Source organism: Artibeus jamaicensis, unplaced genomic scaffold (assembly GCF_021234435.1).
Source record: "Artibeus jamaicensis isolate MK-2021 breed Jamaican fruit bat unplaced genomic scaffold, CSHL_Jam_final contig_76, whole genome shotgun sequence".
NCBI lineage: Eukaryota > Metazoa > Chordata > Mammalia > Chiroptera > Phyllostomidae > Artibeus > Artibeus jamaicensis.
Genome location: NW_026521954.1, coordinates 3,503,340 through 3,522,445, shown reverse-complemented (window position 1 = coordinate 3,522,445; position 19,106 = coordinate 3,503,340). Strand labels below are relative to the sequence as shown.

The 19,106-nt window shown below is 35.3% G+C and overlaps 1 protein-coding gene across 3 annotated transcripts in view; it reads right to left on the bottom strand.

Annotated features, from left to right (window-relative positions):
* The window catches only part of PDS5A (PDS5 cohesin associated factor A), a 124,591-nt gene that overhangs the window by 54,070 nt on the left and 51,415 nt on the right, over positions 1-19,106 (bottom strand). For all 3 annotated transcript variants that reach the window (XM_037138035.2, XM_053672276.1, XM_037138036.2), the window contains exons 10-16: positions 12,322-12,416; positions 11,288-11,433; positions 8,992-9,143; positions 7,470-7,583; positions 4,808-4,889; positions 3,560-3,608; positions 3,236-3,375 (exon numbers count right to left, since the gene is read on the bottom strand). In XM_037138035.2, coding sequence (XP_036993930.2) covers positions 3,236-3,375; positions 3,560-3,608; positions 4,808-4,889; positions 7,470-7,583; positions 8,992-9,143; positions 11,288-11,433; positions 12,322-12,416 — 778 coding nt within the window. The remainder of the gene's footprint in view (positions 1-3,235; positions 3,376-3,559; positions 3,609-4,807; positions 4,890-7,469; positions 7,584-8,991; positions 9,144-11,287; positions 11,434-12,321; positions 12,417-19,106) is intronic.

Sequence of the window (19,106 nt, the reverse complement as noted above, 5' to 3'; positions counted from 1 at the left end):
CTTACATTTAGATACTTTTTTGTATTATAAAATAATTTTAGCATTTTGAGCACATTATGGTATATGAAAGTTTATATAACAATTACAAAATACAAGAACAGATATAAGGTATTTCTAGTATGACCCATGTATAATGTACATCCTTATTTTTCCCTTAAATATTTGGGCAAAAAAGCATGCATTATACAAGGCAAAATATGGTACTTCATAATTTGACAAAATATTGTATTTTACTTCAGTAATGCTTTTTTAAAGAGAGACAGATTCACACATGTATGAATATTTACACAGATTTTTATTTCTGGAAGAACATAGCTGAGGTAGAAGACAGTAGCATTACATCAAATAGATTTTACAAAGAAAAGGCATTGCCAAACCGTTTAAAGAATATAGGATGTAATGATTAAAGATACAATGTACAGGGTACTGGGGAAAGAAATTTACTTTAATAATAAGGCTTTTAATTGAATATCTCTGATGAATAAATGTAAATTTTAGCTGAGAAGATAATGCTCATTAAAGTGCTTTCAAAGTATAAGTAGCACTGATAGTAAAGGATAAAGCCAAAATTCAAACTTAGGATTGTCTTAATGCTGAATTAACAAACTTCCTACAAAATATTAAAACTTGGGAATCATGGTCATAGGAAGGCACTAGAGCATAAAAGAGAAAGCAGAGCAGAAGCTATGGCATGTGCTCCTTCCCTAGAACCAATGTATGGAAACTCAAAACCTGAAGACCAAAAAAAAGCAAATCGTCAAGCACATATCTTGATACCACTGCTCACCTTCTCTCACTATATCATCATGGGTGCAGGTATTAATCTATAGTGTTTGTTTACTCTTATTCCTTGCTCAAAGTACTTTTGGTAAAATTTTCCATGAATGGAACTGAGACAAAGGGGGAGAAAATGATTAGATCTCCATTTCTACTAATTCTGTCTCTGAGTAAAGTTCTCCTCTTGAGAAGAGAATGTGTAATACCATAGAAATACAATTTATTTAGGTGATTCTCATTTAGAAAGTAAGGAGGCAGTGGTAAATAAACAGTAGGGGACAGAGAAGGGATTCTCAAGGGTAGAATAAAAGCATAGAATGACTAAAGCTAAATTTACCGTTTGTATGTTTCTTCTTCAGAAAGAAACTATCAGGTAAAAAGGAATGTGGATACCAATATCAGTAGTCTTTGGAGAGACTACAGATATTCTGGAAAATAGCAAAAACTATTCTAATAGTGGTTGTTTTCCTTTAAACAGTGTCTAAAGTGAATTCTAATTCCTATTTTTCATGGAAACATACAGTGCTCACAATATACAATGCCAATGCAAGAGATAAAGAAGTTACAGTGAAACCATTCACCAAGTAAAATAAACTAAAAATTGTAAAGAGTAGAAACTTTTTCTTCTGGAGTAGAGTTCTATTAGCTATTTTATGGCCTATTACAAATCCTCAGGGTAACCTCTCTCCCAAAATGTATTACTTCCATGTTCTTTCCATTCCAAGTACAGGTCTCATTTGTTTCCTAAAATCAGTAGCACTGATTCGCTGTAGTATTTTCCTGAGATATTTTGGTTACAAACATGTTTTGCATATATTTTTAAAATTTGGAAACTCAGAGATTTCTGGTCTGACAAATAGTAGAGATTCATGTTTCTGCTATTTTTTTTCCAAACTCAAGTCCTGTTTTCTCTGAGAACAAAAACACCACTCGATTGCTCTCTCTCAAGGTCCATGTTTCTTGAGCAGTACTCAGTTTGTGCTGGTGGTTCTTACAAAGAATGATGGAATGTATAGAAAGAACACTATCAAGGATATGTAAGATTTAGACTCTACTTGTAGCTCAACCACAGTAACTAGCTATGAAACACTAGAGGAAAAACTTCACCTCCTTAAAATTCAATGTTCTTATCTATAAAATGAATTACTCCTAGGCAAGTCACAGTTCACAATATTGGTAAATTCACACAAACCAACTGTCTCTAAGGTATCTTCAAGCAATTTTATCATAGATCTAATTATATAAATAAATACCCTGCAGAATGCAGTACTCTGGACTTCCAATTCTAAAGCCAAAGAAGTGAAACCTTAAAAGTTCTCAGCAAACCGCTTAGCGCAGAAATGTCCAGGTTGAGGTCTGGGGACCTGACACGCACACCTCCCTTGTGCCAAAGGAGGAGGCCACTGCTCTCTTCCCTAAATTTGCTTACCCCCATCCCTTCCTAATTACTGGTCTTTTTAGATCCACTTAGATACCACTCAGAATAAAAATGCTCTCCAACAACTTTGGACACACATCTGCTATAGTCCTTATACCTTACCAAATACTTTAAAATAATTATCCCATCCTTATTCTTTCTAGAACAAAGTTAGACACACATATCTGAAATCTTTCTCTTATTCATCTCTTAAAGCCTGGTCCCAACCATAGTATTTGTTATATATGTGTAATACCATAGAAATACAATTTATTTAAATCCTAAAGGGCAGTGTGGGGCTATGTATTAGGACACACACACACACACACACACACACACAGACATATATCTTCTTCTAACAACCCTATGAAGATGTTAGTATTCAGAGATGAGACAAACAAGGCTCAAAAACATTGAAGAACACTGTTAGTAAATGGAATAAAGAAATTCAAACATATTGAACAATAAAATAATTAAAAAATTCAAACTTTCCCATAAAATGCTAAATAAATGAATGAATAAAGTTTTCCTTCCTGATATTTTCAATGATACTGGATTTCTATAAAATAGAGTCCGAGAAAAAAAATAATAAATATACACCTTCCAAAAAAAATAAAGAGTCCAAGAATAGAATGAAGATGAAAGCCTAAATAAGAACTATCATATCTATAAATATACATACAGCAATGTAATTATTGCTGATTTATCAACAAGGGTCATATTCATGCTAATAATATGGAAGAAAATGCATGCACACACAAGCATTTAGAAAGTTCTTATTTACTTAAAGAACACAGCATTTTATCTTGTTCAATTCCTAGGACCAATCTCCCTGGCTTAGTTCTCTAGTGTATTTCCTGGAATCTGGCTGAAGAGAGGTAAGTAAGAGAACTAAGTTGGCAACAGATATACACCTAAGTAACTCAGAGCTCATATTATTGGTAAATTCACACAAATAATCTATGTAAACCAAATTTTAAAGAAATATAAATTTCTGTAAGCAAAGCTGGAAGAACAAATGTAAAAGCATAATTTACTAACCACACAAACATCTGCCTGTTTGCACGAACAAGTTGGACTGATCAGTAGCTCCAACTGAGACCGCAGTTTCTCATCATCACCAAGAACCTGGTTAAATTTCTTTACAAAATCTTGTGCTTTCCCAGGGTCAGGCAAATTCTCTATAAAATTAAAAGAGAATCAATATTACATAAGAAGAACTACTCTACTAAACTAAAAGAAGAAATAAAATTACCACAAAAAGGATCTTTTTCTATTACTTAGACTAGTAATAGTCCCACTGGGTATATTATTTGGCTGTTTTGATATTTATTATATACCCGCCGAGTGAATAAACATACTCACTTGCTATGGTCATCAGTTTCCCAAACATGGCAGAACAGTTGGCCTCTGACTGAAATTTAAAACAAAAGCAAAAATCATATGTGCTAATAAATTTCTCTAAGAAAATCTATGCTAAGCATTATACACATTTTTTATAGTTAAAAAAATTACCACAATTTACCCAGCAGAAAATGAATGACCATATCTCGGATTATTGTATCTACACCCTAAGTTGATAACAAAAAACTGTGTAGTAGCAACGACTTTTAAGTTAGGATAATTAGGAGGAAAGGAGATGTCAGCAGGAAAAGGTATTTAAGCATTTATGAAGAACATAACATTCATAGGAAAATTATCTTGCCAGCGACTGAACAAGATTATTTTGATATAAAACAATTATCTCAAAATGACTATGAAACCATACTAAAGAAAATTAACTAAAAGTGTGAAGAGTAGAAAAGTTTTTTTCCTCAACAGAGTTCGATTAGCTGTTTTGTGGCCAATTACTTAAATAATCTCAGGAAATCCCCTCCAAAAACTAGTTCCCTTTTCTTTATTATAACAAAGTATGACTTAAATTTGTATGAAACTTGAGTAATTTGAATCAGAAATTGGTAAAATACAGTTCCATGGACCATCTGTTTTTGCTATAGTTTTGTTGGAACACAATCATAACTATTTATTTACATATTGTCTATGACTGTTTTTGCGCTACAAAGAGTTGCGCAGTTCACCACAGAGTGTATGGCTAACAAAGCCGAATTTTACTATCTGGTCATTTACAAAAAAAGTCTGCCAACTCTTGCTTTAGGGTCCATGGCCCTTTGAAACATTTCAGTCTAAGATTCCCTAGTTAAGAATGTGTATTGTAGCAAACACATTTACAAATTTATTAAGATATCATTAAATTTCTTTCCCTCACCTTGCAGAAAATGTTGGGTAGAATTTCTTTGTTAATCTGACTTTGGTATATTTAGAGGCTTTATGCCTGATTTGATACTGACTCTCCACTGAAGGGCAAAAACTCATGGAGTGAAACAATGATCACTTCTAATATTTTATCTTGAGGTTTAATTCTAATTATTTGAAAGTTGATAAACTATAAAATTTTAGTGTCTAAATACTTTATAAAATAGAAAACAGCATTTCTTTCTTGTGGTGGAAAATAAGATTTTAATACATTTATTTGAAATGGAAATTTAGCTTGGATAACTACAGAAAAACTGAGTGATGACTATAATGAGGCATTTAAACAAATCTTAAACTTACTGTAGGCTGCTTGTGCAAGTCCAATAGTTCTCGTACATGACTTCTAAGCATGTTCTGACACTTCCACATTTCATTGAGAGCTCTGTAAATATAGTTGTAAATATGAAAAAAGTACATAATATAACAATACTGGTAATTATTTAACTTTATTACTTTTCTTGTTGCATGGTGTAGATGCACCATTCTTCTACCTAAAATTAAAAAAATAATAAAAAATATATTTTATTTTCTTTTAGAGAGAGGGGAAGGGAGGAAGAGAGTGAGAGAAACATCAATGTGTGGTTGACACTCCCATGCCCCCTCCTGGGAATCAAACAGTGACCTTTCAGTTCACAGGCTGGCACTCAATCCACTGAGCCACACCAGCCAGGGCTCTTCTACCTAAAATTTTAAGGAGCAGAAAATTTATTTATTAGGATTAAGATAGTTTAGTGTACAAAGGTATATATGAGGTTTCATGTGAGAGAAAATGTTTATGAATTTTAGAAGGGTAAATAGTACCTTGCCAGGTAAATGAAGGAACTGAAAGACATTCTAAACAGAGGTGGCTAGAATGTTTGGTACAAAGAAAAGATAATATGTTATCAAGCAGCATGGCACATACTACAGAACAAGACTGGATGACACAATCCTTTTCCTGCCAGGCTCAGTGATGCGGATTTGAGATGCCACACTTAAACTGAGCGTGTTTATTCTCGATTCTTTTCTCTCCAGGAAAGCAGATTTTCTTCTCTCACCAACCCATTCCATGATTCCAGATGCCTGAGGACATCTGAGAAATTAGTCTATCTCTGAGAATTCTTTTTTTTTTAAATAAATATTTTATTTATTTTTCTTTAGAGGGGTGGGGAAGGAGAGAGGGAGAGAAACATCAATGTATGGTCGCCTTTTGTGCGTCCCCTGCTGGGAACTGGCCTGCAGGGAACTGGCCTGCAACCCAGGCATGTGCCCTGACTGGGAATCAAACCGCGATTGTCTGGTTCGCAGGCCCGCGCTCAATCCACTGAGGTACACCAGCCAGGGCTATCTCTGAGAATTCTTTGTTAAATATTCTAAAATATAAACAGAGATCAAAACCTTAGGCCAGACATTTACTACCTAGAGTGAGTATTAGGTACCACTTGCAAATCTTTTTAAAAAGGATAGTTAATGTCTTTTAACACGATACAGTAAAGATACAATATTACCTCTGTCCAGACATTTACTACCTAGAGTGAGTATTAGGTACCACTTGCAAATCTTTTTAAAAAGGATAGTTAATGTCTCTTAACACGATACAGTAAAGATACAATATTACCTCTGTAGACTTTCTGCTGAAAAAGCACAATCTCAATCTAACAAAGACTGGGGGAACCTGAACTGAGGGAACACTGTACCAAATAATTGGCCTGGGTAACATTTCTCTAAAAACCATCGAAGTCATAATAAAGAAAGACCAAGGAATGGTTCAAAATTAAGAGACTAGAGATACGACAACCAAATATGCAATGTATAAACCTACGAAGAGAAAAAAACCCATAAAGAACATTATTTGGATAATGGAGAAAATGTGAATACACATTGGTTTAGAAAATAACATTGTATCAATGTTAAACTTCTTGATTTTGATAGGGTACTCTAGTTATGTAAGAGAATATCCTTGTTCTTAGGGGATATATACTGAAGTATTTAGGGACAAAGGGTCCAGTGTCTTCAAACTACTCTCAGATAATTCAGAAGAGAATATGTATATGGTCATTCTGCATAGATGTGATCTGGATATACTCGCCTGAAAAAGAACTGGTCTGAGGCTTCGCATAGTAAATCTCCAACTGTGTAATTGAGACCCCAGTAAACAAGTGAATGAAAGATAATTTTGACATGGGGACTTATCTGAGTCCCTGAAGCTGTATTACTGACTCAGCTGCCAAATATGAGAGGGAGAGCCCAAAAAACCAGAATTATCTTCTGGAAGCTGGGCCCCTTGTAGTACAGGCTTCCCCTGCTAAGTGAGTGTTCTAGAGATGCATCTATGTCAGTGTACCAGCTGGCGTTGTTGTGAGAGTCTGAGCTTGGCTTCAGTGAATTTTTTTTGAAGAGTCAATGTGTTTGCCCATTTCATGATGGGTGATTTACAAGTGCACCTGCCAATACTGCTCTGAGTGTTTAGCAGTTTTTGACCAAAACAGCACGAGCCCCGTGCCCCACCATCTCAATTTACCCCATCTTGCCCTGAGTGACTTTTTTTTTTTTGTTTCCTCAGATGAAAAGTCCTCAAAGGGAAATGTTTTGCTGATGTGGAAGAGGTGTTAGAAGCACTAAGAGGCATCAAAATCGATGAGTTCAAAAATTGTTTTGAGCAGTGGAAAAAAACATCTTGATAGGTGCATTGCTTCAAATGAAAAGTACTTTGAGGGTGACTGAAGTTTAAATATGTCAGAATAAATATACAATGTTTTATAAATTTTGGGGGGGTTTGGTCCCCCCATATGCCTATGCATAAAAGAATATTACTGCTTTTGACTTAACCTGAATTTATACAATTTTTCTCTATATGTATTCATCTGAGGTTCTTGACTCAAACAGAAGCAACAACTCCATCAACAACAATTAGTTAGATAGATGAATTTTATAAAATTTTCAAGAAATACTCCAATCAATCATTAAAAAAAAAATAACTTACTTGACAGCATTTGGATCCAAACTAGCATATAAATAATACAAGCATTTCATTCTCTCTTCTGTCTCCAAGTTGTGGGGGACAAGATACTGAGCAAAGATTTTCTCTACCAACAGCCTACGAAACAAAACATCCCCAAATAGAATGATTATTTTATTTTTTAGAGATTTTTCTGTACAGTCTATGAAAAAAAACAGAAAAACCCCAAATGACACTATTCTGTTAGAAACAATAGCCGTTTTGTATTTTAACCACAGTCTGCAAAGATAACATGCCAATGGTAATGGGCATATGTGCAAACACAGTGCAAAAGATCGGTATGTGATCAGTTCTTTTCCTTGGAGGTCATTATTTTCACATTTATAGCTAAAGAGGCTATTTGTGGCTTTCCTTTTTAACTTGTCAGTATGACATGTGTTCTAGAAGGGTTGTATGTTATTCCTAAACACGGGGTGCCAGGGTACCAGGTTACCATTGTGCCACTGTTCTGGAGCTATAACAAGTTACTTGACATTACATATGTAAAGCTATGATCTCAAGAATAGCCAATTCTATTAAAAAACACCATTAATTTCCTTTGATCTCAGTCCAGCTCCTTTCTCATGTCATTTAAAATAATCAGGGGGATCCTCCTTTATTCAACTTCCTGAAAATTTAGCTTTTCCTGTGTACATTTGATCTCTCTTCTTTCTACAGTCTTGCTAAGCTTATATTTATTATTCAGTATCACTGGAATAAGACAATACAGGGCTCCCCATTAATGAATAAAATATATATCCAGTGATGCAAAAACAGTCAGTCTAATTCAGTAACACATTACCAAGTATTTTGCAAAAACCACAATCATTATTACAATCCAATATAGAATAACAAGTAACATTCACACAATGAAATCAATATAAGGCCTCATCACATGAAAAAAAAATAACTGTAACTAAGTATGGGAATGAATGTTAACCAGACTTATTGTGGGGATCATTTCAGAATATATAGAAATATAGATTCAGTGTGTTGTCTACCTGAAACTAATATAATTGTTCATTATACCGCAATAAACAAGCAACAACACAGTAATACATCTACTGGTACTTACAGTGTTGCAAAAAGGAAAAATAATAATTAGCAATTATTGAATAGTGCTGTATTGCCAGGTATAGGGCTAGGGGCCTTTACATTCATTATGTTATTTAATCCACATGACAACTCTTTAAGGAAGGCTTTATTATCATTCCATTTTAGATAAGACTGAGGCGGCACAGAGGTTGTCAGTTGTGCAACAGCACGCACCTGATAAATGGCAGAATGACTATTTGGTCTCTAGTCTGACACCAAAGCCTGTGCCTATTTCATTATTATCATACTACCTTAATCTTGGCTAGAGTCTTACTTAAACATAGTATGTACAAATATACAAAAAATAGTTTATAAAGTTGGAAGTTAGTATTAAAAATTAATAGAAGTAAACTGAATTTTTAAAAATGAAAATCATTTTTATATTCAACCATTCTATCAACATATTACTTACTTGTCATCAATGCTATTTTGATAATAAATATGCAAAAGTTTGTCTTTTATCCAGCTGACTTTCTCTGCAGCTTCCTTTCCTGCTTCACCATGAAGACAGTATTTCTTATACAGCTGAGCCAAGCCCATCATAGCTTCTTTTCTTACTCGCCACTATAAAGTATAAAGTTTATTGGATGAGCTAGATACCAAACTTTAGTATATTAGTCTGCAAAAAGTGCCAATTCTTTACTATGTTGTATAATTCAACATATGTGTACAAAAACTTGCACAAAATTTATTTTTCATAAGAGGTAGACAAACTGTTTTACCAACACTTTTGAATATGTTCTAACATAGAAATCAGGCTACTTTAGAAATTATCCAATGCAAATATGGCTTAATCATCTGCCAATTTTTACTTCTCTCAAATTCAAGCAATAGTAAATCTCACAAAAGAGCTCACTCAATTCTGTGTAAAAAATATTTGGCCAAGTTTTAGAAGCAATTATAAGGTAAAACTCTATTTTACCCGCAATTCACTCTGTAAATAAAAAAGGAATGGTTTATCCTAGTTACATCCCTTTTATGTTAGCTCAGAACAAGAGCAAAATTTAGTACCAAAGTCCTGGAATGACTAAGTTGGAAAGCACCTCAGTGATTACTTTAAGTGAACTTCCTCATCTTATAAATTAAAAGGGTGAATTCTTTATCTAAGCACATCCTAGTTAGTGAAAGACTCTCTGGGACTGCTAGTGTTCAGGATGGTTTACCAGTTGGAAAGTAAGCAGGTGGGAGGAGGTTGACAGAGCAGGAGACTACAAAAACACAGAGTTAGAAAGAACCATGACAGTAAGGTGTAATAAAAGCAATAACCAAAAAAGATGTCTGTCTTAATAACAAATCAGAAAACACTATCTTTGGTTTATTTAAATAATACTCCCTTATAAAATTTTTGTACATTTCCTCATATAGTGGATGGAGTGAAACTGTTGCCACACAACAACAGGTAACAGAAGGCTTCGACGTTTCTTAAATGAAACCAAGTAATTTGAGCAGTAAAACCTAAGATTAAGTCAATCCCTACATTTTACAGAGAAAACAAATTTCAGAAAGGCTATATATACTCAAGGTCATCTAATTTATTACACCTAAAATGTCCAGTAAGTGCTATTATGACCCTATCATATGCAGTCTCAGGAAGATTCATTCATTTGCTCTTTCTGAAACTTTAAACATTGACAAAAATAGGAGTGAAATGTTTCTAAAAGGCAGAAATAACAGAAATGGCAATTTAAATTACCTATGTGTGGGCTGTGGGGTGAGCCAATTACCAACTAGCCACTAGGGAGAACATCATTTATTTAAATTAAAGCCAAGGGAGTAAAACCTTCAAAGTCAGAATTATTGATATAGCTGAACAAGTCATCAGTGTTCATGTTACATAACTGCCTCTTTTGACTTTTAAAAGAACGTAAACAATAACTCTTGCTTTATTTCATAACCAAGAAATAACACTTTTCTACCCAGAAAATTAGCTTAGTTTATAAACGAATTAGATAATTTAGAGCTAAACGATTGCACATTGGATTTGGGAGAAAATAGGTTTTCAACTATGCCCTAAATAAAAGGGAACAGCGCAAAGGCAAACTTTGTTAAAGATGTTAATAATACCATGTCTAATCAGTTTGCCCTGCATGTCTGTCTTTTACTTATAAATGACACTATGCCTTAGTAATTGCTACTGCTGTTCTTAATCCTACTTTTCCCTATCAACCCACATGTTTAACTGCTTCCATATGGGGAAAGGAATAAATGCCACACAAAAAGAACAAACCAACATACAACAGTCATTTCTGCCCTTAGGTGGGCATAGCAATATGAAAACAATTGTCATAAGAGAAAGTATGATAATCTTTTAGTTTAATGAATGACAGAGCCACCGAAGTTCTAAAACAAGTCATTTTTGAAGATGTTAACTATAGGTAATAAATATAGATGATCAACCCCTACTCTTTTGAAACTCATCAAATAAGCTAAAAGGTAAACCAAAACTTTAATTTAGCTATTCTTTTTTAAAAGGTAAGCTAGGTAAGCTAGAAATAAATACATGCCTAGGATCTGAAAAGCTACAGACCAATGTATTCATTTATAAAGATAATTTAAAAACACAGAATACAAATTATTAGCTCTTTATTTGGCATTGTATTAATTTGATTTTTACACAAAAAAGCTTTAAACAGAAGATAATTTCTATTGCACTTAGCAAACAATTTAAACAAAGTAATTACAAAAAAATAAGATTCTTCAGAGTTTACCCGTTTATCCAGTGTTCTTTCCCTTACAAAGCCAAGTAGCTGATCATTTACTAAGGCAAGGTCTCTTTTGGCAGCTGTTATTATGGTAACAATGACATCATGACGAATAGCTTCTTCAGGATCATGTGATCTAACTTTCAAATATTCTGTAATAAGAGAAAAAACCAAGGTGTTAGCTATGATATCTGTCATGTTCAGAATGACAGAGCAGACTAATACTTTAAGCTTCTGCCCATACTGAAATCACGTTTATACAATGTGGCATGAATTAAAATCATTTTATTTTTGAGGCAGCAATGCCCTATATAATCACAAAATAAACTACACCATAGAATTCACTACTGCATAGTCATATCTGAATAATCATGTCTTTTTACATCAACTATTCTGGAAAAGCCAAATCACTAGGCAATATCTGATTAAACAGACTTTGATTTAAGCTACAATGCAAAAGACTTAAAAATACTTATAACAAATTTGCTGATAGGTGTATATCTCCACATAACACAATATAAAATACAGAATTAACATTCTATGACCTATAAAATATTCCCAAATATTTACAATATAAACAGAATCAACCCAAAAAGTAGTACTTCCTCTTTTTTGGTGAATAGCATTTTGATAGAAGCCATTTATTTCCTGCTTTCTTGCCAAATAAGCAAGTTCAAATGCTCTCGTGAAGAATGAGAAATTCTAGTCTAGTCCAGAAGATAATCACTTTCCTACTGATTATTTGATATGTTACTACGTCTAACTGTCATGTATGCATAATGATTTCAGAATATATCATAAGAGACTGCTTCTTCAAAACTATGATTTTCCAAGAAATTACAAAGGACCACAATATGAAGATTTCAAATGTAATTTTATTGTATAAACATGAAATCACTTACTATTCCATGGATGACATACACCTAAAATAATGTCAGAATTAAAATCTAATTAAGAAACTGAAGTTAAGGTTAAAGGTCACTTCTAAAATATATTTGTGTGATTACTCTTACATTCATAATATAAACTGTCTACCTTACCTGTAAGATCCTTTGCTAAATCTGGGTGATTCATTAAACAGTGACTGGCAAATTTCACACTTTCTAATCTCACAGGAACATGAATGTCATTAAATCTACATATAAAAAGATGGCCAAATATTAGTTATAAGGTAAAACAATTATTTTCAAATAAGGTACATATATCTAACAGTATGTAAATGCCTATAAACAAGTTACTGATTATAAAATGTGATTATTTATCAGTTATATTCTGAAGAAAAAATATTAAAATTATACAATTCCCCAAAACATTTTGAAAAAAGAATGTTTACCATGTAAAAACAAACAAAAAAATAGTCTAAACATATCTCTCAACCCAAACTACCAACTTTGTAGGGCCAAAAATATAAGGGCTTAAAATTATGCTACAAAGCAAACAAAAAATATTCAAAACGCACAAAACCTACTTGAAAACATTTTATACTAGGAAAATACTACAGAGATAAAGGTAGAAAGTACATCATATATGAGGAGAACCAGAAGTTTGGAGATAAGTACATAAATGCATGTGTCATACTGCCTTACGACAAAGTTTCATGTGGCCTGGACCAACATTAAAATGCTATTTTAAAGGTATAAGATATTGCGTACTTCCGCCAAGATGGAGGCGTAGGTGGAAACACTTTGCCTTCTCGCACAACCAAATCTAAAAACAAAGTTTTAGCAACAATAAATGCAGCCAAGCCACAGAAAATCGAACGATACGGAGTCTGACAACACCGAACTGCTCAGCTAAACCGATGAGAGGGGTGGAGCCAGCAGCTGAGCAGGGCAGGCAAAAAAGATCCCCCAACCCAGGCGCACAGGCAGCTGTGGGCAGATCCCAGGTGTGGGGTAGTGACGGATGGACCCAGTGAAGGCGCGGGGTGACTGGCAGACCTTGATCACACATTTGCGCGCAGATAAACAGGCAGGGGTGAGGGGTGAGGTGGACCAGGCAGGAGGGGGCGGAGAGGACCACCATTGCTCCCTCTCGGACCCTGCCCCCACATACAGCATCACAACCCAGCAACCTGTGTGGCCTTGCCCTGGTGAACACCTAAGTGCCTCTCCTCAAATGTAACAGACACTAACAGATCAAAACATGACTCAAGAACAACTCAGAGCCCCAGAGCTGATAAATCTAAGTGATGAAGAAATAACCAAACTTTCAGATGCACAGTTCAAAACACTGGTGATCAGGATCCTCACAGAACTTGTTGAATTTAGCCACAAATTAGAGGAACATATGAAGGCTAAACTAATTGAAATAAAGGGAAATGCACAGGAAAGCAATAGTGATGGAAAGGAAACTGGGAATCAAATCAAGGGAGTGGACCAGAAGGAAGAAAAAAATGACCAAACAGAAAAATATGAAGAAAGAAGAATTCAAAAAAATGAGGAGAGGCTAAGGAACCTCCAGGATATCTTTAAATGCTCCAACATCTGAATTATAGGGGTACCAGAAGGGGGAAAGGCACAGCCACCAGTGGAAAACTTATTTGAACAAATAATAAAGGACAACTTCCCCAATCTGGCAAAGGAAATAGACTTCCAGGAAATCCAGGAAGCTCAGAGAGTCCCAAAGAAGTTGGACCCAAGAAGGAACACACCAAGGCACATCATCATTACATTAGCCAAGATTAAAATGAAGGAGAAAAATCCTAGAAGCAGCAAGAGATAAGGGGACAGTCACCTATAAAGGAGTTCCCATCAAACTGTCAGCTGATTTCTCAAAAAAAGAGACCTTACAGGCAAGAAGGGGCTGCAAAGAAGTATTCCAAGTCATGAAATCCAAAGACCTACAACCAAGATTACTCTATCCAGCAAAGCTTTCATTCAGAATGGAAGGACAGATAAAGTGCTTCTCAGATAAGATCAAATTCAAGAAGTTCATCATCACCAAGCCCTTATTATATGAAATGTTAAAGGGACTTACCTAAGAAAAAGAAGATAAAAAAGATAAACTGTGAAAGGACAGCAAACTCACAGTTATCAACAACCACACCTAAAACAAAAGCAAACTAAGAGGACAGCTAGATCAGGAGTGAACCATAGAAATGAAGATCACATGGAGGGTTAGCAACAGGGGAGTGGGAGAAGGAGAAGGGGGGAGAAGGTACAGAAAATAAGTAGCATAGACAGTAGATAGAAAATAGGTGGAGGGTAAGAATAGTATGGGAAATATAGAATCTAAAGAACTTGAGACACGTGTTCATGAACTAAAGGGGGGAATAGTGGGGGAGGGGTGTGCAGGGTGGAGGGGAATGAAGGGGGGATAGAACAAATGTAATGGCATAATCAATGAAATAAAATAAAAAAATAAAGGTATAAGATATTGCAAAACTTCAATAAATATAAAATACCACATGTGAATTTACAACTGCATATATAATAAAGATGAGCTCAGTAATTCAAATATAAAATTTGTTATTGGGTAGTTTGAAAAAATTAATAATGACAAATAATGTAATTTTATTTTTTTAAATACTTGTTTATTTTTAGAGAGACGTGAAGAGAGGGAGCAAGAGAGGGACAGAAACATCAGTGTGAGAGAGAAACATCAATCAGTTGATTCTCTTAAGTGACCTGACCAGGCACCAAACCCACAACCGAGGTATGTGCCTTGACAGGGGATTCAAACTAGCAAGCTTTTACTTTGCAGGATGACACTCACCCACCTTTGCCACACCAGTCACGGCATGAATAATGTAATTTTAAATAGAAAGAAATATTTTTCCTTTTGAAGTGATTTGAAAAATAACCAATTAAAGTTATTTAACAAATGTTTTAATGTCCATGACCTTCTACTTTCTTATCCAGAAATAATCATATTTTAATAAAATCTTGCATTTAGGGTTTATAATATTTTGCCAGAGAAAAATATAAATACTGCCACTTATAATGAAGTAAGTTACAATGTATTAAAACACATTGCTAAATAGTTAAAAAATAATACAGTAAAACAGACAGATTGTTACTACTTCTGTTTCTATGAATCAGAGACCCAGTGTTGAAGGTAGCAGTGAAACAAAAACTGTGAAGAAGGTTCCTATTGTTTAGTTTTCACAAGGAGCCCAGGTTTAAAAAAATGGTTCAACTTTTGTTTAAATATTTTGTAATAAATATTGTCAATCACAGGGCGGACTCACTCCTTTGTATATTGAGAAGTACACTTGCTTCATTCTTTCTATTCTAAATGCTTATGATTGAAGTTTAAATATTCAAATAAGGTTATTTCTGTTAAGACCTTCAAAATGGCCTGTTCTGAGCAAATAACTTGATATCATTATCTAAGTGTCCAAAATTTCTCAGATCTGACACACCCATATTTAAAATTTATATTTATTGATCTTAGAGAGAAAAGGAGAGAAACATGGGGGGGGGAGACAAAAACACTGATTTGTTCTATTTATGCATTCATTGTTTTTTTAATTATTATACTTTATTGATTATGCTATTAGTTATCCTGATTTTCCCCCCTTTGACTCTCCACCCAACACTCCGCACTCCCTCAGGCAATATCTCCAACCACTGTTCATGTCATGGGTCATGTGTATAAACTTTTTGGTTGTTCTATTTCCTATACTGTACTTTACATCCCCATGGCTATTCTGTGACTAGTTATTTGTACTTCTTAATGGCCTCACCTCTGCACCCATTCACCCCCTCATGCCTCCATTTGGTAATGTATCCATGATTTGTCTCTGTTCTTATTTGCTTAGTTTGATTTTTAGATTCAATTGTTGATAGTTATATATTTACTGCCATTTTTTATTGTTCATAGTTTTGATATTTTTTCTTTAATAAGTCCCTTCAATACTTCATATAATAATGGTATAGTGATGATGAACTCCCTTAGTTTTTTCTTGATTGGGAAGCTTTTTATCTGCCCTTTGATTCTAAATGATAACTTTGCTGGGTACAGGAATCTTGGCTGTAGGTGCCTTAATCATGACTTTGATTATGTCTTGCCAATCCCTTCTAGCCTGCAAGGTTTCTTCTCAGAAATCAGCTGAAAACTTCCGGCCAAGACGGAGGCATAGGTAGACACACTGTGACTCCTGACACAACCAAAGGACAACAATTTAAAAACAAAAAGCAACCAGAACTGACAGAAAATCAAACTGTATGGAAGTCAGACAACCAAGGAGTTAAAGAAGAAACATCCATCCAGCCCAATAGCAGGGGTGGAGATGGGCAGAGAGGATTTGAGGTAAAGCTGTGGTAGAGGACCAGGGTGAACAAGGTGGTGGCTGGCAGACCAAGTGAGGCTATGGCTGGTGGGGCGAGAGGTCCCACATTCATGTGCGGATAAACTGTGAGGAACACCTGTCGAGCAAGACTGACCTCACAACCCAGGGTTTGTGAGTCAAACCTTTGACTGTAAACACCAGTGGGCATTGAGGCCACAGCAGGAGAAACTCCCAGCCTCACAGGAGAGTTTGTTGGAGAGACCCACAGGATCATAGAATGTTCACAAGTCACCTATCCACTGAGGAATCAGCGCCAGAAGGGCCCAATTTGCCTGCGGGTCAGGGGGAAGTGACTAAAATCTGGCAGAGAGCAGAGCAAACACCACTGTTCCCTTTCAGACCCCTTCCCCACATAGAGCGTAACAACAAAGTCACCTGGTTTCCACTACCCTAGCGAACATCTAAGGCTCTGTCCCTTATATGTGGCAGGCATGCCAAGACCAAACAAACAAACAAACAAAGGCCCAAATGAAAGAACAGAGCAAAACTCCAGAAAAAATACAACTAAGCAATAAAGAGATAGCCAACCTATCAAACGCACAGTTCAAAACACTGGTAATCAGGATGCTCACAGAAATGGTTGAGTATGTTCACAAAATAGAGGAAAGGGTGAAGGCTATGCAAAGTGAGGTAAAGGAAAGTGTACAGGGAACCAACAGTGATGGGAAGGAAACTAGAACTCAGATCAACAGAGTGGACCAGAAGGAAGAAATAAACATTCAACCAAAACAGAATGAAGAAACAACAATTCAAAAAATGAGGAGAGGCTTAGGGACCTATGGAACAATTTTAAATGTTCCAACATCTGAATCATAGGGGTGCCAGAAGGAGAAGAGCAGAGCAAGAAATTAAAAATGTATTTGAACAAATAATGAAGAACTACCCCAATTTGAAAAAAGAAATAGACTTCCAGGAAATCCAGGAAGCTCAGAGAGTCCCAAAGAAGTTGGACCCAAAGAGGAACACACCAAGGCACATCACAGTTACATAAGCCAGATTAAAAATAAGGAGAAAATCTTAAAAGCAGCAAGAGAAAAGAAGACAGTTACCTACAAAGGAGTTCCCATAAGACTTTCAGCTGATGTCTCAAAAGGGACCTTACAGGCAAGAAGGAGCTGGAAAGAAGTATTCAAAGCCATAAAAAGCAAGAACCTACAGGTAAGATTACTCTATGGAGCAAAGTTTTCATTTAGAATGGAAGGACAGATAAAGTGCTTCTTAGATAAGCTTAAGTCTCATCATCACCAAGCCCTTGTTGTATGAAATGTTAAAGGGACTTATCTAAGAAAAAGAAGATAAAAAATACAAACAGTAAAATGACACCAAACTCACAGTTATTAACAACCACACATAAAAACAAAAGTGAATTAAGCAAATAACTAGAACAGGAACAGAACCACAGAAATGGAGATCACATGGACGGTTATCAACAGGTAAGTGGGAAAGAGAGAGAGTAGCGAAGGGTAGAGAATAAATAGCATAAATGGTAGGTAGAAAATAGACGGTGGGGGGTGAAGAATAGTATAGGAAATGTAGAAGCCAAAGAACTTACATGTATCACCTATGGACATGAACTAAAGGGAATGTGGATGGGAGGAGGTGTACAGGGTGGAGGGAAATAAAGGGGGGGAATGGGACAACTGTAATAGCATAATCAATAAAATATATTTTAAAAAGTCAGCTAATAGTCTTATGGGTACTCCCTTAAGGAAAACGTAAGGTAATTAACTTTTCTCTTGCTGCTTTTAAGATTCTTTCATCTTTAATCTTTGGCATTTTAATTATGATTAATGTTGGAGTGGGCCTCTTTGCATCCATCTTGATTGGGACTCTCTGTATTTCCTGGACTTGCATGTCTATTTCCTTCATCAAATTAGGGATGTTGTCTTTCATATAGATTTCCAATTTCTTGTTCTTTCTCTCCCCTTCTGGTATGCTTATGATGTGAATGTTGGAATGCTTAAAGTTATCCCAGAGGCTGCTTATACTATCCTCATTTTTTTTCTTCTTCTTGTTCTGATTGGTTGTTTTTGCTTCCTTATGTTCCAAATGATTGATCTGATTCTCAGCTTAATCCGCTGTACTGTTGTTTCCTGTAAATTGTTCTTTATTTCAATTAGTGTATCCTTCATTTCTGGCTGGATCTTTTTTATGCTGCAGACATCCTCATTCATTTTCTTGAGCATCCTAATACCAGTGTTTTGTGCGCTGCTTCTGATTGATTGCTTATCTCCATTTACTTCTTTTTCTGGAGTTTTTATCTGTTCGTTCATTTGGGCCTTGTTTCTTTGTTTCCTAGTTTTGGCAGTCTCCCCATGTTTTGTTTCTATGTATTAGGTAGAGATGGCTTGACTCCATTCTTGGTAGTATGGCCTAATGTTTGGATGTGTCCCATAGGGTCCAATGGCACAGCCTCCCTCCCCTATCACACAAGCTGGGTACTTGAGGTGCACCCTTCATGTAGGCTGAGTACACCCTTCTCTTGTAGTTGAGCCTTGGTAGCTCTTGGCAGATCAATGGGAGGGATTT